General features: G+C 45.3%; 1 protein-coding gene across 1 annotated transcript in view; it reads left to right on the top strand.

Moving 5' to 3' along the window:
• Nucleotides 1–8,420, top strand: part of CRADD (CASP2 and RIPK1 domain containing adaptor with death domain) — an 83,361-nt gene extending 74,941 nt beyond the window's left edge. The window contains exon 3 of the mRNA XM_062015581.1: nucleotides 6,758–8,420. Within this exon, the coding sequence (XP_061871565.1) occupies nucleotides 6,758–7,053 (296 nt within the window). The 3' untranslated portion in view covers nucleotides 7,054–8,420. The remainder of the gene's footprint in view (nucleotides 1–6,757) is intronic.
• The last annotated feature ends 19,123 nt before the right edge of the window (nucleotides 8,421–27,543 follow it).

The raw sequence follows: 27,543 nt of genomic DNA, 5'->3' as shown, positions 1-27,543 counted from the left end.
TATGTGATGATACACAGAAGGGAAATATTTTCCCATGTTCCCTGAAGCATGGTTATTTGGAGCTGTTGCACAACACTAATGTTCCCATCCCAGCCTTTGAATCAGTCTGGTGTTTAATTAGCAGCAATCACAACAAGAAAAAGAACACCACCCAAATTATATAGTAGGGGTTGGTTTCTGGGTAGTCTGTTCTGCTGCTTTTTTTTCCACTTGTCAGTGATTTGACCTTGTTTTGTGCTTAAAGGGGTCTTGAATTAGACCCTTCTAAAGTTCACAGCAACAAAATAACCTTCTTGATCCTTTTTCACTTGCAAAGGAGGAAATAAGTGCTGCATTCTCCTTGCAGGCCTACCAAGTATTGTATATCTAGCATGATACTTTACCATCTGTCATTCTCTCACTCATTGCTGCAGGTAGGCTTAGAGCTCATGAATTTGCATGTGCTATAGGAAGGGGGCAGGCATTTGCTTGCAGTTCTACCTGTTAGAGTACCTGTTGGGAGAGAACAGCAGAACAAGAAGGTAAAAGAGCAGCCATACAAATGGAAGGCCACTGTCATCAAACATCCCTTTCTCTAAAAAATTGAGCTAAGCTACCCCCTGCAGTTACACAGCATATTTTGTTTATTCCACTCTTCTCTGCAGGATCTGGTCTTTGACTTAGTTATCTACAGCACCCCCCTGGGATCCCTCAAAATGCTTACTCTCTGCTGACACTTTCATCCACCATCTCTGTCAGCTCAAGGGGGTCTGCAGCTCTCAGGAGTCTCTGATCCCTCTAATAGTGGGAGTGTTGCATATTTACCTTCCAATTCAGGTTCTGAAGCCCCACCTCACTGCTCTCGAAAGCCTGTCCCAACCTGATCTGCCAAGTGTTATTCTGCTTCATGACCCACTTCTACCGTTGTGCTCAGGCCAAGGGGATTTCTCTTTAAAGCAAATATACCTGGTTATGTGCAAGTTGTTTGCAACTGTGTCATTCAGTCATTAAATAATTTCTGGAACATAATACAGCTGCCGAAACACACAGCACACAGTCTGGCAACAAAGGCTATTCAGTACCCACTGCTGGGTCTATGACTCAGGCTAGTTGACCAAGTGTACCATGCTCCAAAGGGACTGGAGGGAAGCCTGGCACTAGATTCTCTGTTATACAAGTTTCTCTTTAGCTCAAGTGTCCCAAATGTATCTGGCTGCTGGCATATTAACCACGATGGTTCTGTGGAGCTTCAAAGTCCCTCCTAGGATAATTTCCTGTAATAACTAAGGCTATGCACTCCTTCACTGCAGGTCACTGTGTGTATGTGTCTGCCTGTAGTAGCTTCTGAACCTGTTGGCCAACTTCAAGAAGCACGTCTAGTTGCTGTTGTGGAGAGAAGCAGTTTCATGTGTGTCTTGAGAATTGGTAAGCGGCCAGAGCAGACAAGTCCTGAAGCACATGTCAGCTGTAGGACTTGCACCTGGGGGAAACAAGTCTTCTTTGGTTTGCTGCTTGTAGAACTGAATGATCTAAGTTTAGCACTTTTCAGGGAAGAAGTGTACTCCAGATGGCAGGAAAGACAATTAAGGAGGAGTCTGAAGTGCTTGCATTGAACTCTTCAGAAATTATGAGCGGGATCTGGTAAGAAGCTCAAGTGAACGTTAGTGACGAATTCAGGTCGCTGAAGGAGGCTGTACACCTATCAGGAGGAGATGCTGAGGCCAGATGAATCCCAAATTACTCCTTTTTACGGTTCCATTCCATCTATGGAAGATTTGAGGCCTAGAATCACCTTCCTGTTTTTGATGTGATTATATAAAAATTAGAGCATTTGCCTAGCATTGGTTCTGCCAAGGGCTCTTGCATTCAATTTTACCCTGTTTCAGTGTAACCCTTCATTCCCAGGAGAATGTTTTCTCCAGCAGGCTCCATTCTGGAGGCTGAGGGCATTCTTGACCCTTCCCAGGGAAATCTTTTTACGTTTTCTGGAATGATTTATCAGGAGAAAGGGAATGAAAAGGAGCACGACTGTGCACCTCAGCTTTCAGATATACAGTTCAGAGAGACCTGGATTCCCATCTCCTCTTCCAGGGCTGCTTCTCTCTCCTTATCTAATGAGCATGGACATGGTCATTTAAACAGATAAAATACAGAGGCAGTGCTGAAAGTAAGAGGCCAGACCTCAGAGCATCCTTTCCTGAAGGACAGATTTATTAGCTATTAGATAAGGTGTGGGCCGTTGTGTGCTGCTGTCTCCCAGACTGTCTCCTGAACAGCCTGTGGGCTGTCCTTGCAGGATTAGGCAGCACCTCGGATTCAGGTACATCTTTTCCATTTAAGTCCTTTTTACATGGCAAAGAGCAAAAGCCCAAAAGTTGTTTCCATGTTGCATCATGCAAAAATGTATTGACTGCATAAGGAAGAAGGCTCCCTGAAACTCCCAGCAGATGCTTTTGGTCATGCACAGAGAAGTCACTCTCGTATGGAGAAGAATCCCTTAGACAAAACCATAAGGCACTTTGGTCTGAGAGCAGTTCTGAGGAATCAGCTTAGTACTTTGCAAATCACCCAAAAATGCCTCAGGGCACTTTTCACTGCAGTGTCCTGTATTGGAGCCGAGCTCGCTTGCTCCCCACTGTGTTCCAGAAGCATGGAGGGCATCAGGGCAGTTCCTCTATGCTGATAAAGGTTTTCCCATGGCACATGACAGCTTAAGAGATGATCTCAGCTTTTTTCATCACCTAGAGATTGTGATGAGAAACAGAAAGCAAAAAGAAGTCTTTAAGTGATTCAAAGCCCATTTTCACCAGACTTCATCTTGCATCCTCCCACTTGTGCCAAGTGGGACAGGGCTGAGATGATTTTATTTTCCAACCCCCTGATTGTTGCAACATCTTCATGGTGTCTCCTACTTAAAGCTGGAGCGGTCCTGAAGAAAAAGAAATGCAAAAGTGGAGGCCAGCTGCCTTTGCCCGATATACAACTTTGGTATCTGTGTTACTCTGTTTTGTCTGGTACCTATCTGTGATACTCTCTATTTATATCCAGTTCTGTTTCCTGTCCACGCTCACCAGCATTGTTTTATCTCCCAGTCTGTGCAGTGGTCTGTAATTACACACGTACACACAGGCCAGAAGCTGTCAATGTCTCCCTTTTTTTTTTCAACTTGGAGAGCTAGGAGAGAGGCATAGGGTGGATGAGCTTCCTTGACCAGGGAGAGCTGGAGACAAGGCAAAGGGTATTCTCTTGGCTGCAACTTCAAATAGAAGGAGCTGTTGCTCTTTCTCTGAGTTGGTTTCAGCTCCAAAAACAGAGTGGAGAGTGTCCTCCCCCACTCCAGCCCAGAGAAAGAGGATTTTCTTGGACCCAGGCTGGCCATCACTGAGCTGGCTGGCAATCCCAGGAGAGCAGCTCTGCAGCAGGCTGCCTCACTGCCCTGAGAATACATACAGCTGTTGGCTCCCCGTTCCTTGGGGATTTAATGGCTGCACTGTAAGGAGTGAGACTTTAGCCTTTAAACCTCCACAGCATGTGGCCCTGGCCCATTGTGACATAGACCATGTCCACAGCTGAACAAGGTGTGTCACTTGGTATGCTTGCTGGAGGTAACAGCACTACAAATTGTGATCTCCAGAGAAACTCTCAACACCCTTTGGTGATGCCCCAAGCTCTACTTCTCCCCATTCCTAATAGTGCAGTCCTTGTTGTGCTAAGCTGAAACATATATCTAATAAAGTCACGTACACCTCCACGTCAGATCCACCTAAAGCGAGAAAGCCTCAGCTTGCCGAAATTGAGGTCTCGGTATCGTAAATGTACCTTTGAAATGCAACTGCAGGATCTGCATAATTGAAACTTTTACTGTATTTTCTTTACCTCCCTCAGGCAGCACCTGACAAATGGAGATCATAAGTGAGAGTCTGTAGTATACCCAACCAAAAAAAAAGCATCTTTGAGTGTGTTCAAAGTAGCCTTGGTGCTGAGCACAGAAAACTCATTTCCCTTTTACCCAAACTGACATGATGTTTATTAAATTAGGAGTGGCATAATACTAGAACATATCTAAATATTTTTGTGATTTTTGGATTTACCATAACTAAGAGATCTCACTAAATATTTCTCTTTACCTTTAAATGGTGTTGCCCATAATGTAACTCTTGTCTCAGATTTTCCTCGGCGACTGTGTATCAAAGTTGAAAAAGAGCTATCACAGAAGATAAAATGGGACTAAAATAACAGTCCTTTGTATTAAATTTAACATTTGGCTTCCATCCCAGAATTTTCAACATCCCTATTAGAATCAGATGGTAGTGTAAGATGAAAAGATTTCCTAGATGGGTTTTATTCTTATTCTATTAAAGGGCTGATAAGAGGCTAAAGGCAAGATACTTGTCATAGTAAAAAAATCTGCCTAATATCAAAGGCTGGATGGACAGCTTTGACATGTATTATGGTTAGGTCTCCCTGCCTGATCACATTTTAGTGTCGTGAAACCATTCTGCTAGAGAACATGAAAAATTCCAACATGAGAGCAAAAGGCTCAGGCTGGCAGGTAGTGTTCCTTTGGACACATTGCTTTATGCTTAGTAGCTGACTATAAGACAATAGCAAAAAGTAGTGTTGGTGGTGACATGGTGTAGCCATATATATTTTAACTTGTAGTTGTCCTCAATATTTGCATTCATGAAAGACTCTCTCTCCTCCCGACTTACCTGTAGAACTGGTATGCCATGTGATGTGACAGCACAGGGCAGCCCCATCAGTATTGCTCAGCCTTCTTCAGGAGCCGTGCATCCTCTTCCCGGTCCTCGAAGCAGCCACTCGCCCCAGGTTCGTTTGGCAGTCTGGAGACAGAAAGATCAAAGAGACTTAAACACTCTTCAGAAAGCAATTTTCCCTTTACTCAAAGCAGCTTTGTCAAGTACTTATGTGTGATTGGTCTTAAATTGTACAAACGTTTGCAGGCTCTGGGTGTTCTATGCAAAAAACAATTACTTTTGATAAAATGAAGGAGAGGTGCTTTCTAGAGCTGCTGTTCTGCTGTAGTGGAGACTGTGAGCATGATATTGGAGCTATAAATTAGATTTTGCAAAGCAGCTCTTCTGCAGGGAGTCTGCTGCTTCAGACCGACAGGCTATAATTAGCATTTTCTTGGGGATATTTTTGCTCTGTTTTGACGCAGTATCTTCAGCAACAAGAGCAGAGCGGCAATTGCAGGCTGCGTTGACCCATCATTTAAGCTTGTGGTCACAAAGGGTATCAAAGAGCAAATATGCTTTATAGATATCTTACGCTGCTTTTCTAAATGCACCTTTTTAAAGCAACTGGTATGTGGCTCGAATTTGCAGGCAGAGAATCATTTCACCAGCACTGAGTGTTTACAGAATCGACATCAACATCTGAGCTTATACCCAGTACTGCTTTTACAGTCAATGGAGAGAAATGTGCGTGTTTAGGGGAGTAATTAACCTGATTATTTTAGACATCTTCTTGCCAGTGAGATGGACTGTATTCTAGAAGAGCCTGTTTCTGTCCTTAACGACAATTAACCCTAGTATGATCAGTTCAGGAAGGGATATCCGTAGTTAGATGAGATGGATCCCATACAGCATGTTTCTAAATAGCACTGTGTTCTCATTCTGCTGTTGACACTGTTTGTATTAATGTTTTATTTGTTGTTTTGGCTTTACTTTTGTTAATTATCAGATTACCACAGGGAATACACAAAGAGATCACTTGTATTTGTAGGAAATACTTGGCTTCTTGCAGCTGATAATTACAGCTGTTTTCACATTTCCTGTGAAAGCTATTTTGGTAGTTGTATTGATCCTGTCCTCTGTGACTCAGGTACCAGTTCGACGCTAAACGTCTTCTCAGGTGACGAGTGCGTTCTGGGGCACGTTGGGTACTTCAAGAGTATTAAGAGACATAGGGCATATGTTCTCATATCTGAGAGGCTGTATGTTCTCTCCTGAGAACCACCTCAAGGAGGCCAAGTGAATGGGGCTGCAGCACATACACACCTGTTTCCACAAGTGTTACTACAACAGGGATGAGAGATAAGCGTAATTTGTATTGGGGAACAGTGTTGTCCTGTTTGTTTGGGTTCATCTGAACCACACTTACAAGTTCATTCAAACAGAACAAAAACCCTCAAAGCTGGTCTCCTCGAGGAGTTTGCCATAAATGACAGTGCACAAAGGGTAAGTAGCATTTCAGGAGACAGAAGAATTTCCTGTGAACAGCCCTCAGCAAAAAAAAAAAATAGAATAATACTTAGTAACTAAGGAATCAAAGTTGTTTCTGAAGTACATAAATGGAACCACAGAACAGAAGTAATAAGATGTTATTGCTCCCATATTTTGTCTCTATATTCTTAATTTGTCACTATGTCATTCATACTGGTGCAAGCAGATCGATTTTCAGAGGGTAAAAGCTGCTGGAAATGTGTTCTTTGAAAACCTTTCTTGTTCACTGCCCCAAAATCTCTAATTACTTTTGGAAGTCTTGGCTTTGGAGCAGAATTCTGATATCTGGGTTATCGACACCCAAAACCTCAAAGCTCCCTGGTATGTGTACACTGAGCATCACTTTTCCTCTAATTAATCTTCCGTTTGATGATGTAATTAATTTTTCTAGAGGAGTATGTATTCACTTTAATTAATCCATTCATTCACCTCAGCTTTGCTTATTCCCTCCTTTGTCAAGGCCTTACATTAATATTTGCAGCATTGCTAGTCACATGAGTATTCATTGTCTTTTTATTCTCTCTTTACAGATGTAACTGCAATTGCACCGTGTATTTTGAAGGCGTCACCAACAGATCAGCAGCTGAACAAGCTTGCCAGGAGACTGGGAGCAGAATGGGAGCACATAGTTCTGTGCTTGGGTCTGTCTCATACTGACATCTATCGATGTAAAGTCAATCACCCTCACAACCTGCAGTCACAGATTGTAGCTGCCTTTGTCCTGTGGAGACAGCGTTTGGGGAGCAAAGCAACAATCCAAAGTCTGCAAGCTGGCCTGATGGCAGAAGAAGTGGATCCTTCTGTGCTACAGTACATGCTTGACTGAAGCCTTGCTGTCGATTGGGAACTTTCAAGTATTTTGTTAAATAATGAGGATTCACTGAAATGTATGTTGAAGATGTGACACTTCAAACTAGAAAAAAATGAGGTTGGGAAACTGTGGTTTTATTACTCTTAAACGTTCCAGTTCTCTGTGACATCTTGTGACTTGTAATTCTTTTCATGCCAGATTAATTTTTAGCAGGCATTAAAAAATGGATCACTCTTTCCTCTTTGCTTTTGTACTATTCCAGTGGGGATATAGGGTGACACTTAAAGTCCTTGCAAGCAGGAGGCCCTGCAGTGAGTTCAGCAAGGTTTCTGGTTTCATTGCAGGAGCAACACTTGGTTTAACCTATTTTCTTGACTATGTAGGAGCCTTTTTTAAATGCTGTTCCATGCTAGTTCCCTGACATCCCAGCAAGAAAAGAGAATAATCACTGTTACTAATTTAACAATTTTACAACAGTTATTGCAGGTGGCCAATTCCACATTTGTAAAAGTTTTAGCATGTAGAGTTTCTTGCTAGAATAGGTGGCTGCCACCTTAGTCAGCCTTTGAAATTGTCTTTAAGTAGAAGTAACAGGAACCTTGTGTGCCTGCGAGGGTTTCTTTCGTTATTATTTAATGGGTATAGGTTTCTGTGTACCATCTCAGGGAAGATAAGCAGGAGAAGAGTGACCAAAAGATAGACAAGCACAGGCCAGCAGAGCGAGAAGGGGCCTATAAAATGATACAACTTTTAAGGTGTCTGCATTTGTCTCTGCCAATAAACTGGGAGATAACCTGGTGTCTGCTGAGACTTTGTACTGTGATCTGGATCCAGGCAATCTTGTTTCACAGAAGTTTTACTCTTAGGTTACATGCACATAAACACCTTTCTCTGACTACCACATGCCCAACAGGTTACTGAAGCGTGCAGCTCCTTTCTGGTCAAGATGAACTCCTCACTGCTCTCCCTCCTGCTTGCACCATCCACCAGGCTCTTTTGTTTTCAGCCAGCTTTTCTATACCTCACAGGGGCAGTTTCAACACTCCTGCCCCCATTTCTTTGTCAGCTGTAATTGTAACACCTGTGATAATTAGACTTTATCCAGAAGAACAATAAAACTTGGGCTTTTCTCCTCCTTTCCTACTGTCAAGGAGATTTTCTTTCTCATGAAGGAAAACACTGAAGTTTTTGCTGCCCAGGTAAGTGGGCATCGGTTCACAGGGTATGTCTCCAAATGCAATGGAAGTGACCAACTGCTCTCTGAAGCCTGATGATCAGAGGCAGAACACGTTTTAATTCTCCCTGAGCAGTTTGCTGTACAAAAAAAATGAGTAACAAACCTTGGATGCAGGGTTTCCAGGCCTATTTATGAGCAAGTTACAGTGGACTGTTTCATCTACAGAGTCATTGCCAAGTAACTTCCCATCCTACAAGATCTGGCCCATATAATTTAGCAGCTTAACAGCCTTGTCAAATGTTTTTATTGGGGCAAGAGTGAACTTTACTGCCCTTTTATTTAACTCTTTCTATACCTAGATTTTGAAAGGCATCTGGAAAGTTAGGAAATACAAATTAGATTTTAAGGAAGTCCTGTCTGCCTTGATTTTCAGAAGCATGGAAACAGAAAACATATTCTAGCAGCATCAATTCCTGTAGGTCCTGGAGCAATCTGGTGTTGTTTTTAATTTTCTATATGCAGTTCTGACCTTCAGTAAATTGTGATCCTGTTATACCTCACTCCAATCTTAACTAATCGTATCCTGTTGTCATGTGTGACATATCCTGTGTGACCTGATCTAGGTGGAACTCCTTTCACATGGGGGTTGGACTAGATAACCTCTAGAAGTCCCTTCAGACCCCTACCATTCTGTAGTTCTATGATTATGGCTGCTAACAGAGCTGAATTCTGTCAACAAATCCCAAATAAACAACAGAAATCAATTTAGGCCTTGGTATTTATTTATTTTTCTGGTTTAATACCAACCTGTTCTTTTTGGGGTTGAAAACCATGCTAGAGCAGGTATATGGACGTTTGGCAAATTTGTGTGAGGAGGGTTTAGTGTGGTGAATGTGGTGAGGACTCCAAAGCAATTCTGCCAGTGAGGTGGGCAGGGATGTGGTCTGCATGTCTGGGAAAGAGAGGCAAAACAATGTCCCTGGCGGGAGTTTTGAGGATCAAAAGCTGGTGATGGGGAGCAGTAGGAACAACTGAAAACATGATTTAGAGGAAGAAACTGGCTTCTGGTGACATAAATGCAAGTACCATATCCTGTTCTGAGCCAGCATGGACCAAGTCTTAACATAGGCTGGTCTCCAGGGGAGTCATCCCCAGTTAACCCAGTGTGAGTGCAGTGGCAACCAGTTGCCAGGAAGGCAACCAGTCCAGGCAGTAGAGGAGTGTAATCTGCAAGCTCCTAGGGCCACAGTTCCTTCTTCTTTGGGTGCCCTTTGCATTTCATGTTCTCCTTTTGCTATCTGTAACTAATATATTTAAAGTCTTTTTAATGGTTACAAAAACAGCATGGAGTAGGTATGATGTGTCATGCCAAGAAGCCTTCCTTACAAGTCAGGTGTCCTTCTGGGTATCTGCCATGGGCCCTGGAAACCTGATGGGTGAATATCATAACAGGTAATTTCTCCATTTAAATTGGTCTTTAGGTGGGCTAAGTTCTGTATCCCAGCAGTGGTACTGAAATTACAGGAGCCACGGCTAGACAAGGAATTTAAAACCTGGCCTCTCATATTTTAGAACAAGGCACTTAATTCATCATTTATAGTTGCTTTCACATTCCCAGGCCCTAAATTAATGCTGTAATACTTGAGTTGCAAGGATTGAAGGGAGAGGTTTACTTATTTTACGAGATTGTTTCCATTGCTGTTATTTTTAAATTCATGGAAATGTTCCTATTAGACTCTTCAGTTTTATTAAAGCTTGTTTTTGCACCACACAAATGCAGGGACACACTTAACTTGACAGTAGTATTCCTTTAACTCAGTGGATTTTTCCATCCACTTTAAAATATTTTTGTTCTGTATGTAATGCTTTATTTTGCACAAGGATGCAATTAAGACAATTTAATTCTTCAGATGTATAGCAAAGCTTCTTATTCTCTCTTAGGACAGCCAAAAGGTCTTAAAATTGTTATTCTTGTCTGGCTAATTTGGGAGCAAATGTTCTTTATTTAAATCTCACTCATAAACGAGCCTGTGACTTGATTATTGTTCAGGAGTGAGGCAACTCAGTGAGGGAATTTCGCCATCTCTCCCTTTGCCTCAGCTCCAGTTTGGGGGACAACAGGGGGCTTGCCTGGGAGCTCCCACCTGCCATGCCCCCAGGATTGGTGCACAGGGCAGGCTGATGGCCAGGGGCAGCAAGGACTCATCCTTTTCCTATTGCTCATCACTTGCAGTGGGGTGCCTGGCTGCTCCAGGCCATGGGCTAGCCCCTGGGCTCAGAGGCAGCTGGCAGTAACTGCTTTCCGAGTTGTTTGGGTTTCTTAAATGATGTCAGAAAAGCCTTTCTGGTGAAAATGGTAATATTGCTATCTACTTATTTGTAGCGATGTTCAGGGGCCCTGAGGGAGGTAAGCATAAAGGTGGCCCCTGCTGGACCTTCCTCTGAAAAGGATGGCTTAACTTCTAGTCCTTGGGAAAAGTGGTTTTGATTTTCTTCCTTGGTCTATAAAGGAGACTTTGAGAACCCATTTAACTCTCGTAAGTGGTGAGCAGGCTTTATAAAAGCTGTTTTGTACTCTGCAGATACAGGTGGACTCTTAGCATAGCAATAGGCAGTGTCTAAGGAGTGCTACTTCCCCCCTGTAGAAAGCAGCACGGATGATCACAAAGGAAGGATCTCCTCAGGGCAGAACCATGTCAAGAAGGCTCTACACTGCATTGAACAGTGGCTGAAGAGTAGACTACAATGAAAATGTGGTCGTCTTTGAGCCGCTCCTCTCAGATGATGCGGGGGAGGTTTCCATCTTGAGTCAGATGTTATGGCAATCATCAATCTGGGGAATAATCAACTTCTGCAAAAGGCTGGAAAAATAAACAAAGTCATATTACATTCAAAGAACGTGAAAGGCACGCTCGTCCGATGCTAAATGTGGTTACACTGCCAATTTTGTTTCTTATTGAAAAGAAAAGCCAGTCTTGTTTATGAGCTTCCATATTCTCCATAGCCATAGACTAATGTCAAGGGGTAGTAGAAGCAGAGCTGAAAAGGCAGTTCCTATAAGCTTTGCATATTTACAATGAACGTTCAAAAGCTTTGTCCAGATTTCAGTAAATGAAAAGAATTTTGACTTTCAAAGTGTCTTTCTGTCACTTGATGAATAGACCTAAAAATAAACCCAGTGATTTGGGTTTTTTTCTTTTTCTGGCCTGAATACAGTGTATTTTTTAGCTGATTTCCGAAGAAAAAGGAACATCTGCCGGAAATGTAAATAATCTTTCAAAAGATCTTTCCAGATTAAAGAAAGAAAGGAGTATGGGATTTAGGCAAGTTCTCTTCTGAGCCTCGCGTTTCAGTTGTGACCAAAGATGAATTGGCAGTGTCCCTTTGAAGCCGTTTGGGAGAGCTGAATGATCGGCAGAGCTGCTGACAATGGTGCAGGAAGACTCCCAGCCCTCCTGCAGCAGTGGCTGTGCTAGAACGTCTGCATGTGTTAGAGATAACCGTTTCTGACACCGATGTCTGGTCCAAGCCCCAACAGCAAAGAGACAAAAAATCTCTTATTAAGTTCAATGCGCTTTGGATTAGCCCAGCTTTAATTGGAACCTGCTGAAGCGTGGTACTTTTACTACCTCGCTTTGAAAGGCAGTCTTTATGGATTTGGGGCAATAAAAAGGAAGGGGGTTTTTGTGGGTGTAGTAAGCACTCTAGGTTATGGGGTCCTCTTTTTGCTGCCTCAAGTACTGCTTTGCACTGTTCACTTCAAAGGACACGTCATGAGGAAGGAAAAAGAACTGAGCAATTGAGCCATTCAGCAAAGGATATGGGTGCATTTCCAAAACCAGGATCGTTTGGAGTTCTGAAATGTGAATAATCCGCTAAGAGGTGGGATTTGATGGCTCAGGAGACCGTTAATCGATTCATGGAGTTTTCCACCTCAAGATCAAGGATACAAACCCATGCTGACCCAAAAGAAGCTCAACCTAATGGCAGTCTCTACAAAATGAATTAAATGTTTTCTTTCTTCTATCTTTAGGGCTTTCGTTTCTGACCTATGCAGCACCATCCCTTGCCATCAGACTTAAAAAAAGACACAGAAGATTGAATGAGCCATGTACTTGAACTGCCCTCTGCCCAAAAGAGGGATAAACCTGTTAGACCCTGGGAGGGCAAAGCAGGCAGTGTGAATTGCCACAGCCGGTGTTAACATTCACACGGTGTGTGCAGGGAGGCCGTCGGCTTCCAGGGATGTCACCCAGGCTGCCTCTACTGAGGACACACAGAGGACACACAGAGGACACTACTGAGGACACACAGACACACAGAGACCTCCTTAACAGCTCCTTGCAGCACACACTCAGAAGCTGTTTTCACTGGCCAGGTAGTTATTACTCTATTGTGAGCATTGTCATAGTCCTTCCTGAGGAATGTGTTTCTACACATAACATTTAACTGCCCAAAGTCCTGTTTCTTCATGACAGAGTCTTCTTCGTGAACAGGCTCAGGGCAGGGTAGAACAACACCTTAGCTGGAAGCTCTGCTCAAGTGCAGATACCATCAGCAGTGTTTCTGGTTGAAGATAAATTTCCAGCGTCATTTTCTGATTAACAATGCTTTTTAAAGTTATTCTTCTTTTAATTCAGAGTAGATCCAGCACATGCTTCCCAGTTTGGTTTCTGTGCTGTCAGAGCAACTTTTGCCCCGTGATCGGGGTGCTTGCACTTGGCCATCACACAGCTGTACATCTCCCTGCCCCGTGGCGTGTAGCTCAGGAGTGGGCTGCAAAATTAGCCCTTTGGACTTTCAAAATACGCAAACTCTTCTACCACCTGGGACATCAGCGTGTTGCTGTTCAGTATGATTTCAATCATCAGCTATTTTACTTTTATCGGCTCTCATCTTCCACCTTTGCACCATTAATTTTGCATGCTCCTGAAGAGAATCGCTGCAAACTAGAGTGGGGATATTTTTTCGGCTGAACACCCGCTGAACACCATTCCCTAGGAAGCAGGCACACAGAGACTCTCACGCTCCTTTGATGTTCATTTTGGTTTTTTAGCGATACTCTCTCCACCAGGAGGGTGATGCTTCCCAGCTCACAACAATATGAACTCCAGCTGGGGCTGGTTGGGATGATCCCCCAGTCACATTCGCCTTCGTGGCACTTCAACGGGAGCATCAGTGAGGACGCACAGGCATAGGCATAGTCGTTTCCTTTGAAAAGCCTGACAGGCACCCAACAGCCTTGGCAAAGAAAGGGAAAAAAAAGGATGTAAAGAAATGCTAACAGGAGAATACAGCTTTCAATTATCTTAGCAGGCAGACCTGAGTGGTACCACCTTTTATGAGATAATTTTATTTTTATGGTCACATTTGCTAGGCTTTATTTAACTAAGAAAGCAATTGAATAACTAGAGCATGTGGAAACTCCTGATAAGGATCCGTCATTCAGGTTATTAAACAAACTGCATAGCAAGTGCTCAATTATTCTTCCAAATGCTTAAGCAACACCTTTTGTTCAGATTCCCATCTAGAATTACCTCCCAGTAGTTGCCTCCCAGTAATTTCCAAGAAGCAGCGTGCGATCAGCACACACCCCTGTTCCAGATAATAAAGACTTCTGAGAAAAATCGCAGGATTAACAAACAAGCCACGTAGGGACCTGGGAAATGAAGCCTTCTGAAGGAATTTTACTTGCCTCGTGCTGGGCTCGCTGTGCCTTCAGGTCTGATGTCTGCATTTGAAATGAACCTCAACAATTACATATTCTTCCTCTCCATTGCTGGGCCCAACTTTGCGACATCCGAGAAACCGCTTCAGGCTGCAGCTTGTAGAGCGATGCAGGCTTCTGATGAGCAGAGTTCGACGAAGGCATAGCAAGCCCAAGATTATTTACATCATGCATGCCTGGGGTTTGCTGCCTGGGCAAGCGGCTGTCGCAGGGCAAGCAGGGTGGAGCACTGAAACCTCTGCTGAGCAGAGAGAGCTCCAAGGAGCGTGGGCGTGCTTCTCAGACATGGGGCAAAGCCTATCTGGGAAAGAGGTGTTGAGGGATTTTACTCTTTGTGTTATACGCAGGTTTGCTCACCCAGCAACAAATATTTGTGTCCCACAGAACTCCAAACAATCCCCCGCCCCCAAACCCCTGAAACTAACTGTCTAAAGCAACTACTCAGAGGGGTTGTGGAGTCTCCTTCCTTGGAGGTCTTCAAGACCCACCTGGACATGTTCCTATGTGACCTGATCTAGGTGAACCTGCTTCTGCAGGGGGGTTGCACTAGATGATCTCTAAAGGTCCCTTCCAACCCCTACCATTCTATGATTCTATGAAGAGTAATAGCAAAGGTCTGAAGAAAAGCAGACTGGAAACGAAGCTGAGTCTGGCTGACCAGCCTGTTGTGAATTTGAGGACTGTGATTTTCCTGTTTCAGCTGCAGACTGGGCTCCATGTCATAGATTGTCAGCTTCTCTACTTCCATGTCAGCTTGAGGCTGTGGTGAGTCAGCCCCCAGGCGCCTGGTAAAAACAAGGAATAGCAAACAGGTCAGAGAAGGACATGTGTGCATGTAGAAGACAAGAATAAAAGGGTTTGAGAGAAGAGAGAATGAACTCCTTGGAGGGCTTGGTTCCAGCACTGCCCATTCTTGACAGTGCCCCATTTTTCTACCTGCTGTCTACCCATCCCTGCCACGAGGTCACGTGCTGGGAAACATGTCCTCTGACACTGGCAGACTCCACAACAGGTAGGATTCTTCTCTCTCTTATTTTTCTTTTCGTAGGCAGACAAAACCGACACATCAGATTTCACCCTGCAATCCAGCTGACGGGCTGGCTCCAGGTTTAACATGCTTTCCTAGAAGGGACATTGCTCACAGGGCACGCAGCTGCAATTTCCAACAGCTAATCCCACGAGGCGTGCATCCTGGCAAGGTGACAAGCCATGAGCCAGTGAAGCAAAGTCATCATCTGAAAGAAGTGCCAGCAGGAGCCCGGCCAAGCATGGCCGGCAGCAAACGCTTCTGGCCACGGCTGCTTCCCACCCAGCGCCGCTCAAGGGGTGCATGGCCACCGCCTCCCCGAAGAGGGGATGTGAGTGCTGGGACACAGGCTGTGCAAAGCTAGATGATGAGCCCTGGACATCCCATCCAAGGCCTCCTGATGGCTTTTGGGCTCCAGTTTGGGATGTGTTTGACCACTTGAGCCATTGGGTGCAGCTTTGGTGAAGCTGGAGAGCATCATGAGAATGAGGCTCCATCGGCCAGAGAAATCTGCCTGCTGGAGGCAGGAAGGGGCTCACTTGGCCCTGAGGAGAGGCTGTGTGTCGATACATTGCCTTGCTCCAACAAAGTGGCAACTGAAATAGCTGATTCCTTGGGAAATGAAATAAGTCAACAGAAGTATCAGCTGCTTCAAAACCTCTCTTGAGTGTCTTGGCTTAGAAAAGCAGGTTTGTTCTCATAAGTGTTATAAATAGACCACCTTGAGCATGGAGAAGAAGAATGGATGAGTGCTGTCTGACGTAGGTGCCTGTGCTCCTGCTCGCTCCTCAGGGAAGTCTTGTGCTGTAATCCTGAGATGGCTCTGACCCCCATTTGCAGCCAGTCCTGCTCTGCCTCTCCCACCCTGGGCATTCTCAATATGGGCCCAGACAGATTCTTGGGGGTCCATCTTGCTGCTCCTCACCATCTGTGCCCGTACAGAGAACTTTCGGCTGGAGGGCAAAGGCATGCATGATGACACTGGCCTGCCCATTGCCATTTCTGGCCCCACACAGCGGGACCACACAGCTCCACTGGGCAGAGCAGCCCTCTGGATGCCTTCCTGGAAGGGCTCAAAGGCAGCTAGCTGCCAGGCTGGGCCCACTGCACAGGCAGCATGGGCCTCACTGACCTCAATGCCATGGAAACCAGTGGCCAGGTGTGCTGTGCTGTGCCCTGGGGCATGCAGAGCCACTGCTCCAAGCCCAGGTCATGGTATGGGCATGGCCAGAGTAACCCCTGTGGGTGAGCCCAGGAGCAACCCAGCAGAGATGAGCATGGCCCATTGAGTTGGAGCTACCCATGCAGTGGTGAAGGCCCCTTCCCTTGGCAAACAGCAGTGGTTTTCGTTAAAAAGGCCAGCATTTCTCAAATAATGCCATTGTGTTTTCCTGTACTCGAGCATGTTAGCAAATGCCTATGTTTTTTAAGGGCCATTACAGCAACAAAGTAGGAGTGATGCACAAAAGTAAGGCAGAAGCAGCATCGAAGGGCTGCCACAATTGTTGCTGTGAACTCTCCTTTACCATAAGCCTGGTAAGAAAAAGAGGAAAAGGTGAACAGCACCGTTTGACATTGGCTATAACTAACATGGTAGGAAAAATTCAGACCTGGTGTGTAAGAGATGGTCATATGGCATAACAGAATTGCTCATCTGTTAAGCATTACTAAATGCTTACTATACAAAGCATTGCCGATCTCCAGGAAATGTACCTAGTTGAAGCTGAAGATTTTTAAATCTAAAACTGGTGGCATAAATCAAACCCTTCTTAGGCTTCTGCAATAAGAGGAGAAAAGGAAATTGCTTTTCAGCCAGAAAGCATACTCCTGGTAGCTGATAAACTGGCTGTGACTCCCCACAGAAGGCATGATGAATAGCGAGAGCGTCAGTACTATAATGACCCTCCAAAGGGACACAGGGAGCGACAGCAGCTGTTGCTGGAGGAATCTGGGGCTTCGGGAGATCCTCTTGTGAGGGAGGGTGGTGCACCCTGGGGGTAAAGCCTGGAGGGTGGCTGGGGTAGAGCTGCTTACTATCCAGAGGCTTTCCCGTGTCACTTTAACTGTTTAACGCTGGAGCCAGAAAAGGTATCTGAGGAAATGTAAAAACACTGATGCGTTTACACCATGCCAGCCAAAAGATGAGCTGAGGCCTTACTGAGGTCGTGGGTGAGGCTGTGATCCTGAAGCCAAGTAACCCTATGAGATATAGACCTGACTTCACCCCTTCTAGCTTTCACCTGGAAAACCACTTAATGTCTGAAAGCCAAAGTAGGATCCATCTAACTTTAGAAGTCTACCATAGAGACTCCTACCTCAGAGCTGATCCCTGTCACATTCTTTTATAGTCAAGGGATAGAAGCAGACACCTTTTGGGTACAATTCATCTATCTTCCTGTATGGTTTTGCTAGGATGAGATGAACTCATCCCCCAATGACTATAATTAATGCCTAGCTCAGCTGAAGGTATGTACATTGAGATGAATCCCATTGAGATTAATGAGTCCCGATTTTTTTGAGACGTGCTCCATCAGGACCTTGATGGTTCTGTCTGCCAACACCGACAGCCCCTGTGGTAGCGCTGCCACCTTGCCAGCTGTGGAGGTTCTGACAACATGAGTTTCAGGGAGGCCTTTCAGGGGGTAATAAATGGCTCAAGTATCCAATAAAAGGAAATGGAAACTTGGTAGACAAGCTTCCCTGGAAAAAAGAGCTACTCGGTTTGTATAAACAATTCACACACAGCAAGAGGGATTCTGGAACAAAATATGCAGGCTTGTAACCCAGTTCTAGTCCTAGCTGTGTATAAACATAGAGCTACAAAAATAGATGTTATCACAGGAAGCCAATAAAGACGAGGGTGCCTAACAAAGATGATTAACCAAGAAGCAGTGGGCCATATATGCTACCTTTACCAAGATACTTCACTGTCTGCTATGTGAAGCACCAGAGCAAAAACATTCTATTTTGTGCCTTGTGAGAGGTTTGGTGGGGGCTTTTTTTGGTTTTTTTCTTCATTCCCCGCTCTTTGTTGCTAGAGTTTTGGAAGCTTGAATTTGGAATAGTCTTGCATTTCCTCATGTCTGTGTGTCTCACCTCAGCGCCATTAAAAGACATGACACGTAATAGAGAAACAGCTGTGCAGGAAACTTCAGGCATCTGTTTAATATTAATTGCATGTATTCCTAAAAACTCATAGCATGTTTTAAAAATTTCACTGCACATCTGGTGCGTCACGGCTTAGGGCTTTTTAAAAATAGTTTTTAATCTGTGAGTGACTGAGAATTATCAGCCACAAGCTGGCCAGACAGTGGGGAGATACACAAGCAAGGAAAATGGAAGGAGTGTTTCCGTATAGCTTCTAAAAAAACACAGCTCTGAACAAAAAGGACAAAGCACCATTGACTGCTAGCTGCCCATCAGCAGACACTGAGTTATAGGGAATCCAGGTTTAGGGAAAGAGAGCGTATTCTGTATGATTTAAAAGATATATTTTCCATGTGAAACCTGTCCCAGCTCTAAGCTAGGATTTCTTTCCTAGCTGGAGGAGGATGAATTCTCTTGCAGCTGCTCAAAAAGCTACAACTTGTCCCCTTCTGCTATACCTCATCCCCACTCTTAGCCCAGCCTACTTGTACTTAGCCATAAACTGCTTTTTCTTGCAGACTTGGCAGTCTCACGTCAAAGAAAGTGAGCTCTTGAAGATCAGGTGAATGGTGTTTACTTCAGCCTGACATGGCCCTGCAAAGCCTCCAGCGCCAGGGGATCCTTCCGTTGCTGTGCCCTGTGCTAGCCCAGGGGACCACAGAGCCACAGCCTCCTCTCGCTATGGGGGGAGCCACAGACCCCAAGGGAGGCATCATCCATGGGCTTCTGAAAATTATACCTATTCTCTGAGAAGCTTTTTATGAATGAATGGATGGATGAAAGAATGAATGAATGCAGGATAAAGGAGTTCTACACATTTTTCAGTGTCTCCATCCATTAGGGAGGCAAAAACCCCAAGAAGTGTCACTATGAATGACTCCTTTTTTATTTTAGAGATCTTTTTTCTTCAAGAGCTCATCTTTTATATTGTGCATGACAGGATGTTTCCCACTGTCAGCTGTTTGAAATGTTTGCGGAGTGGTGACAGGCGGTAATTAAGTCAGTAACAAATGATGATTTGAGATGTTTAGCAATGCATAAAAAAAAGGACTAGAAGCCATAGATTGGAAAAACACAGCTTTGTCAATGTGACAGAGCAGGTGCATCTCACAGCGAGCTCAATTTAGAAAAATCTATCAGTAGGTATGTGGTGTGTGTGTGCCTGGGGTTATCCTCAGCAGATGGGAGGCCCCACAGGGGCTGGGGCCAGGGAGGGAGCAACGGAAACCACGGGCAGGGCTGTCATCCCAACCTGCTGCAGCACGCACCTGCACCCACGCATAAGAGGGAATCTGTGGGAGATGTTCCTCAGTCCCACGCTTTGGAGGAGAGAGTAAAGCCTGAAGAGTAAAGTTGTGTTCGTGTTTTCTGCTTGGGAGGGTTACAACTTCCTCACTTTGAAAGAGTTTCTCTAAAACAAACCTTTAATTTCATGCCTTCCCTTAGCTCTGGGGAAAGTTTGTAGCTGGGGGAAGAGCCATGAGTGCCATGGTCCTCCTTGAGGGGTTTCTAGTTTGAAGTTGGTGGCTTGGATGCTCCATCAGCTGTGAGCTCAGTGTGACGCTCCTTCAGACCTCTCTGCTCACCGTTAAACAAGGGCAACGATTTTACTTTCTCCTTGAAAAAATGCTTTGATTTTTTTTCAGATGGAGAAGACTTGTAACATCTAAAAGAGTGGAAAGATGTGACATGGGTGTGCTCCAGAGGCTGCAGGGACCAAGTGACCATTGTGTGCTGTTTGCCTCTGTTTGCATTGTTAATACACAAAGTACCTTACAGTAATTATTTTTCTTGGCTTAAGATACTGCTGCACTTGTATGCTAAAATGTTAGGAACATTTCAGCCTAGAGAAGATGATCTCCTGGCCATTGGTAATCAAGAAGGAGGCAATAAGGGAGAAAGGAAGCATCAGTGCACGTATCCATGATGTGAGAGAGGGAAAAGAGAAAGGCTTCTCTGAGCCTCTGCGTGGAGACTCAGAGGGTCTGGTACTGCCACTGGCAATTGTTTGAGCCAACTGTGTTTTGTCTTGATGCTTTTACAGATATGGATGAAATTTAATTCCTGGCAGAGAGCAAGTACATTATTTGTGGACAGAGTTGAAAGGGGACAATACAGAATCTGCAGAGCATGATTTAAAAATAATTTCAGTGAACAGCTGCATTCACAGGCTGGAAAAGAGAAAGAAAAAGCTCATGGGACTCAGGGTAGAGACAATATTTAACTAAATGCAGAGGCAAGGGTGGCTCTTTGCAACACATCCCAGCTAAGCACCTCATTTATCCCTCCCAGTCCTTGTCCTGTTGCGGAGAGACATGCCAACAAGCCCTGCCTGTGCTCCTCTTCAGAGACAAGGGCAGGGAGCATTAAAGGGCTGCCATTGGTTGTACCTGCATAGACTTGTTGGGCTGGGCTGATACAGAAGCAAAGATCCTTTAAAGTGGTAAGATGCTATCTAGGCCAGAATTAAACCCAGCCAGCCATGATCAGTCTCTCTGAACGTGGGGACAAAACCACGTGTGTGGGCCAAAGGGCAAGCCTGACCCTGGAGCTAAGACACAGTGAGGGGATGTTGATTCCTCTGCAGCCAGGCTGGTGTAGGATGCTGCAGAGCCAGGCTACGGCTTTTTTCAAGTGGCAAACTTGTGTGTTTTTCTTAAACAGAGAAATTTTCTTCCCTGCCTGGTACCCTGAAGGCACAACCCCATGCACAGCCTGGTAAACAGACCCTGGGTAGGCTGGATGGCTGCCCCTGCTTGCAGGCCCTCCCTGCTGCTGCCGGGACATGGCAGCGCTTCCTTGCCGCGGGTGGGAGTGCCAGTGAAGCATCCTGAGCTGCCCTAGCTCAGGCTGAGTCGTGATCACTGTCCAAGACCTTTTCCTCAGCTAGCAAGAGGTGCCAATATCCACCCCAAAATCAGTGAAGGAACTAGATCTCGCCAGGGCAGTTACAACCAGGAACAAGTTAAAAACAGGGGATGTGTCAAAGAAACTACCCAACATGGATCTTTGGGTTTGTTTTTTTTCCTTACTGGCATTGCCTCACCTTAAGCAACTTTCTCCTAGCATGACTTCACCCTGCGCCGCTTCGCTGCTGGCAAACAGCAACGTGCTGCCAAAGCTGAAAGCGTACGCCTCAACTCAGAGGGACAGCCAGGGACAAGTGGGGATGGCATGGCCAGACAGCCCGCCTCGCCCCGCTCCCGGCCACCACCTGCACGTGTCTGTGTAGGGGCATGAGATTTCCACGGCACTGATGCGGCTGTGCAAAGGGTCAGCACTGGAATTCATTGCCAGGGGCCACTCATCTCCATGCAGCCATTGTTCTGGCAGCACAAGACAGCCGTGGCGGTGCTGCCAGGAGGGAAACGCAGCTCGCCGCACACGAATTCTGCGGGGCACTGCTGGGCAGGGAGGGTGAGGTGTGGGGCCAGTGCACCTGCAGCTGGAGATGGGGCAGGGAGGGTGCCAAGGTGGGGGAGGACTGGGCACAGGGTGAAGGCCGTCGTGAGAGAGGGAGGGAGCGAGCAGCGTGCGGCACGCAGAACAAGATCTGTTCAATTCCATCAGTCAGCACTCTCTTCCAGAAGATGACCTATTGAACATTTCCAGGAATAGCTGTGCCAAGCCTGTCAACTGTTTCTTGGAAATACACTCAAGAAAAATGGCTTCCTTCCAGTAGGGATCTGCAGAAAGCCTGGACTGGATCAAGGCTGCAGTCAGTGTCTGTGGTGATGCTGTTGCAGCAGCTCTTTCCAGAGCAGGGAATGCAGACGGCTGGGGCGGGGAGGGCTGTGTTTTCTCCCCCTTCTCCTCCTCCTTTCACATTAGATGAGAACAATGGGGAGAGAAGAGGTGTTTTTTATTTCTTTCTTCAGATTGTCTCAGCTCACTGGTATGCTTATCCTTACTTGGAGGCTTCAGCGGTAAGCAGATAGGAAAACCTGCAGCACTGCACATGACTGTGCTGTCAGCCCAGAGCACAACCTACCCGGGCTATTCCATAGACAATCACCAGTATTGGCTGTCAAGGCTCTGGCACAGGCTCCTGCTATCGTAACTCATTTCCAACATGGTATTCTTGGTATTTCCTTATCACTTTATTGCTGGAATTAACATGATAACCTGAAGTTATCGCTCTGGTACCTGCACCAATAGTTGCATGGGTGATAGAATGGGGAGATGGGTTGAAATGCGGCCTGGGAAGCTCCTGTCATAGTGGCCCTTTCTCAGCTGAAGGGTCCCATAAGCTCAAATCAACTGACAGGGAGAGGGGTTGCAAGTTGCAGGTGATAGAGAGTACCTGCCAGGACCTGTCCCAACGGCCCACACAGTTACCTGCTTCCCTGCCGTTGCTAAACCCAACCCTCTTTTGACAGCTGGAACCAATGAAGTCCAAAGCAGGGTTACACACTCACCAGAGTTGAAATTTAAGATGATTGTCTCACATTTATGTGTCACAATGTGGGATCAGTGCAGCAGATGGTTTTTGCAAAGCAGGAGTTCAAGTCCCTTTTGAGATCTTACTGGTCTCTTTCAACTGTTGTCATCCAACATGCCTCTGGGTGTACAAAAATCTGTAGAAATGAGCCTTTCCCCACTGCTGCTGAAACTGGGCGGATGCTGCTCTGCCATGTGGGAGAGATTGTAGAGGTGCCTTTTGGAGTCGCTCTGGATCGACTCCAGATCTGGATTTGCATGGGGTCCTTCCTGACGGGTTACAAATAAACCAAAGTAATGGGATCTGGCATAGCTTGGCAGACTGTTAATAGGATATAGAGTCTTTCATTTCTGGGTCATTAATTCAAACCAGCCCAGAACAGTAGTGACCACATTTTGTTGCAGTCTTAATAGCTATATAATAACCTCTCTGAATGGAATTACAGAGTCCATCACCACAATTTATTTTAATTATCATAACTTTTGTTGGCTGTCTCAGCAAAGAAACACACGATCAAATATGCCCCAAAGTGGGGGCTCCCTGGAGAAGCAGGGGAAGGTAGGAGCTTTTTCTGCAGCAGCCAAGTGCAGCCCCTGGGGCCATTCCTCAGTCGGTGCTCACGAAGCAAAGCTCCCCGGCGTGCAGAGAGACCACCTGGGCAGTGAGCATCTCTGAAGCTATTAAAAACCGACCTCCAGATGTAGCCTCCGGCTTAGAAAGTCCCAACAGCCCTTGCTCAAGTGCTGGAAGTGTAGGATTGCTCTATATTTGCTTGATTTCTTATATCCTTGCTAAAGCATCTGTAACTGGCATCTCTCCGAGTCAGGACACCAGGCTGGCCAGGTCTGTGTTTGACATAACAAGGATCTGTTTTCTGGGTGGTTTTTTTTTTTGTTTTTGACTTTGTTATATTTTTAAACCCTCGAAGGGAACACTGATGATGTGCACTTGTCTAGGATCTATGCAAGCTCTTACCTTTAAATTCACGCATGTACTTATATATGCTCAAGCACATCCAGTATTCGTCATCTGCATTCTTGTAACGGCCCAGTAATTAAAACCCTCTTTGAATCCTTTGCAAGGAAGGAAGGTTATACTGCTTTGTTTTGAAGGGTTTTTCCCCCTCCTCTTTCTGTGTCAAATCAAGTTAGCTGCCCACCATCTCATTTCGAAAATTAACTAAAATAAGCTTTCTGTTTTCCTGGGAGGAATATTTTCATGTTTCTCTCTGGGTGTGGTCCGAATTTTTGGCAGCAGTTCGCTGAGCCCAAGCATTTGTCTGACTAATGCAGCAAACAGGCTAGTATGCCATGCCACTTGCAGAGATTATTCATATCATACCATCCCTTTGCATTGTTTGTGATCTGTTACAGCGATTCCAAAGAGCCCGGGAGCTTGGTGCTAGGTCCTCTTCACGTGTAAGATGTTTTCAGCACAAGGCAGAGGAGGCTGTGAGGGAGGGGAGGAATTGTATGAAGCTCGTGTATAAGATAGAGCTGGTGGAAAAGGCCACCACCTGAGTGTCAGGAGTCTGTAAAGGAATTTCTCTCCAAGGACAGCTTATCTTCAACGGGTTGTGTGCAGCAGAGTTGTTTGTCACAGCTGGCTGTTTTCACTTCCTTGCTTCACTAGCTATGCCCCTCCGATTCTGCTTTTTGAAAATACTACTATTAAATGTATTGTTGTTTTAAAAGAGAGTCTGAGGTCATTTCTTTATTACATGAACAAACAGAACTTTGAGCATCTGCTGCCTGTCTTGCCAGCATCCTTACAGGTGATTCTAACTCACCCACCACGGTCTCTGCTAGCAAAGGTTGCATTTAGCACTTGTTCTTCCTGGTAAGGAGGCTTCTTTGTGGGTATCAGTTTGCACCACTATATCTGAGTGGTCTCCAAGTCTTACCCCCCACCATTTCTCCCTGTGTTGCACAGCTGCTGGCTGTTTGCTGTGAGCACAGCCTGAACTTTTCCACCTGCGAGTATGAATCAGAGACCTGAAATGTGGTGGAAGAGCAGGAGTTAGATCCTGGGGACCTTTTTTTGAACTCAGGGAGATTTTGAACCCTCTTGCTCCCTGCACGGCTCCATTCTCATTGCATTAGCAATGTGATGGTGTTAATTAACAGCCTTGTGATACAGAGGACTGTAGTTTTGAAGGTCAATTTTCCCAGAGACACTTGGAAACTCTTTTAGTCGCTATCCACAAGCAGTTTAAGCTGGACACAGAATGAAGCACATCACTCGCAAACACTTCAAGCACTGAGTGTTTGAGATGCCGCTGGAGTAACAACTGTAGATATTATTTGGATAATGCAGGGATTTACATTTGGCACCATGAATTGGGATAAATTTTGGAGGAGCATAACCAGGAGCTCTGAGGAATTTGGAAACCAGGGCTAGTAAATAAACGACCAAAAACCTAAGAGCCTAGCAAAGCGTGAATGCTGCAATGTGTATAGATAGATCTCAGCTCTGTAAGACAATCGTCAACATGCCTATGCCAGTGACAGAGGGAAACAAGCCCTTCGATGGACAAACAGCTTAATGGGATTTGCAAAACTATTGCAATTTATTGTGAAGGCTGCCATTCACGTGCCACAATCATGAGTATGAAATTAAGCTATTGTAGGAAAGTTTTCTGAACAATAGCAGCACAATTCTCTTGCAAAAGCATGTTCAAAGTAGACCAGTAGCTTAACCTGTTAGTATATAAAGAGCCCTGTGCTCATTTTTGGGAAGGCTATGCTGGTTAAAACTGCCCACTACCACAGCAAGGAGCTGTGAACAGCTGTTGAGTGCACATGGTGCCCTTGATCACTCAGGGCAGAAGCGCAGGTACCTAAAGGCTGGAGCTGGGGAGTGTGCTGGACCATAGACCTCACCTTGGGACAGCTCCGCTCCATGTCCCTCTACAGTTCTGCACGACAGGTGTGATGAAGGAGGCTGTGTGTGACCCTGATATGGGTCTCAGCTGAGCAGAAAAGCAGCCCTATACTGGGCATGTATGAGAGATCTCTGAGCAGAATGAGGCAGAAGGTCGCTGTGAGAGCTACACACAGATGTGACTGCTCAGACATAGCTGGAGCAAGGCTGAGGCTGTATTGATGAAAATCAGCATTGGTGGCTGCTTGCTATTGTCCTTCATTCAGCAGCTGTTTCCAAAGGGTACAGGGAGATCTGCCCTCAAGGACTCTCCAGGTTTTGGTCTGGCTTAAATTTAAGCCAATGAGATTATAAGTGGGAAATTGCTTGAGACAGCCCTTGGGCTAATTTCTGAAGCAACCAGCAAGGAAGCCAATTGTACAGACCTTGGTGACAGTGTTGGTAATTTGATCACTTATTCTCTGAGAACTGCACTGACATCAGCAACTCATGTCCCATGGGTGATGAAACAGCCATCCTGGGAGAAAAATCTTTAGTCACCACCACCAAATCCTGGCTTTCAGCCCTCAATTCTGCCATCTGGTGACACGACATTGCCAAATCCTCATAGATGCCATGGGATTGCTCTGAACCCAGTCTAAACGACCCATAGGCATATCTAGCTAGGTCAAGAGAGGAAACTCACAAAGGGAAACACCCGTGTCTCAAGCTCTTCTCTTGACTGTACAACCCATTACCCTTAACATATTGATCAGTCCTCATTTAGGAAAGATGTAATATGGATGTCTTCCACACTTCCTGCAAGCAAACAACTTTTGCTTGTGCAAAACAACTGTTGTGTATCTCTAAAGTCATTGTGTTTTAAGTAGAAGCGGGACTGCCCAATGAGCTCTGAGGCACTTTGAGATCCTCAACGGATGTATACTATGAAAAACAACTGTATCATTGTTATTTGAACACAGATGTGGAAATTGTTTCCTTGTACATGTCTGCTGGGCTAGCCAGTTTGATTTTTCTCATCATTTAAAGGAAGATACTAATTTTTTTCTTCTGCCTACACCCCTGCTTGGAATTCAAACCTTTATCAGTCTCTTCCGTGCAGAAAACCACAAATGTCAGAATGCAAATTCTTTACAAATTAAACCAAATTCTTTTACATCTTTTTATATCTAGCAGGGAGCTCTTTGTTAGACCGATTTCCATTTACAGAACCATGCTCTCCCTATGTGTCTGTCAGACCCTTCTTCATAAAATTGACCAGGTTTACCAGATTCCACCATATTTGACAGTGAGGTAGAAACTTCAAAGATGATGCAAGTCTTGGGATGGCAGGCAGATGTGGAGGGGAAGGAGACCCAAATTCATGACCTGAGAGGAAAGCTTCTAAGCAGTGGAGCAATTATTTTATCTAACTTTTATAGCTCTTTATGGCACAGTATGTTCTGTCTTGGTGCCAACTGAGGGACATTGAAAGAAGTTGATACAAAGAGGGCTTAAGCGTGTTAGGAGAGTGAGGTATCTAGGAGATATTGGAGGCATTGAAAGTCTTATGGCAGGGAGTAGCCATTGGAGCTCAGAGTCAGCTAGATTTGCTGTGGTGCAAGGGGACAAAAGTAGGAGCAGGAAGGGACAGCGGATGGAAATCCCCATGGAAGTAGCTTGTCTTCCACTCTGCTGCACCTGGAACAACGCATGCCTCTAACACCCTTTACACTAACCTTCTGCTCCTCATCTTCTCCCCACCAAGCAGTGAGCCCTACCATTGAGTCAGAAGACTATCTATTCACCTCCTGTTAGCATAGGTTGCTATTTTCCAGACACCTCTGCATTGACAGCAAATCACCTGTACACCCTGTCCTGTAGACCACGATTACAATATTTTTACCCTTCTTTATGCAGATCACAGTGTTTATGAAGTCCTCTAGATCTGCATGCCTAAAAGAGATCCTCTTTGTGCATGCCAGCAGTTTTTCTCTCTTCTGTTGAAGAGGACACTTCTCTCCGCACTGCTGCTTCTTTCTGGGCTATCACAGTTATGTCTACACTGCCTGGTGTGAGGTGGGGAGGGCTACTCTCAAGACCAGACTTGCCTATGTTGCACA

The sequence above is a fragment of the Colius striatus genome, chromosome 1 (assembly GCF_028858725.1).
Source record: "Colius striatus isolate bColStr4 chromosome 1, bColStr4.1.hap1, whole genome shotgun sequence".
NCBI classification, from domain to species: Eukaryota; Metazoa; Chordata; class Aves; order Coliiformes; family Coliidae; genus Colius; species Colius striatus.
Note: the sequence above shows the minus strand (reverse complement) of the source record. Positions and strands in the feature narration are given on the sequence as shown.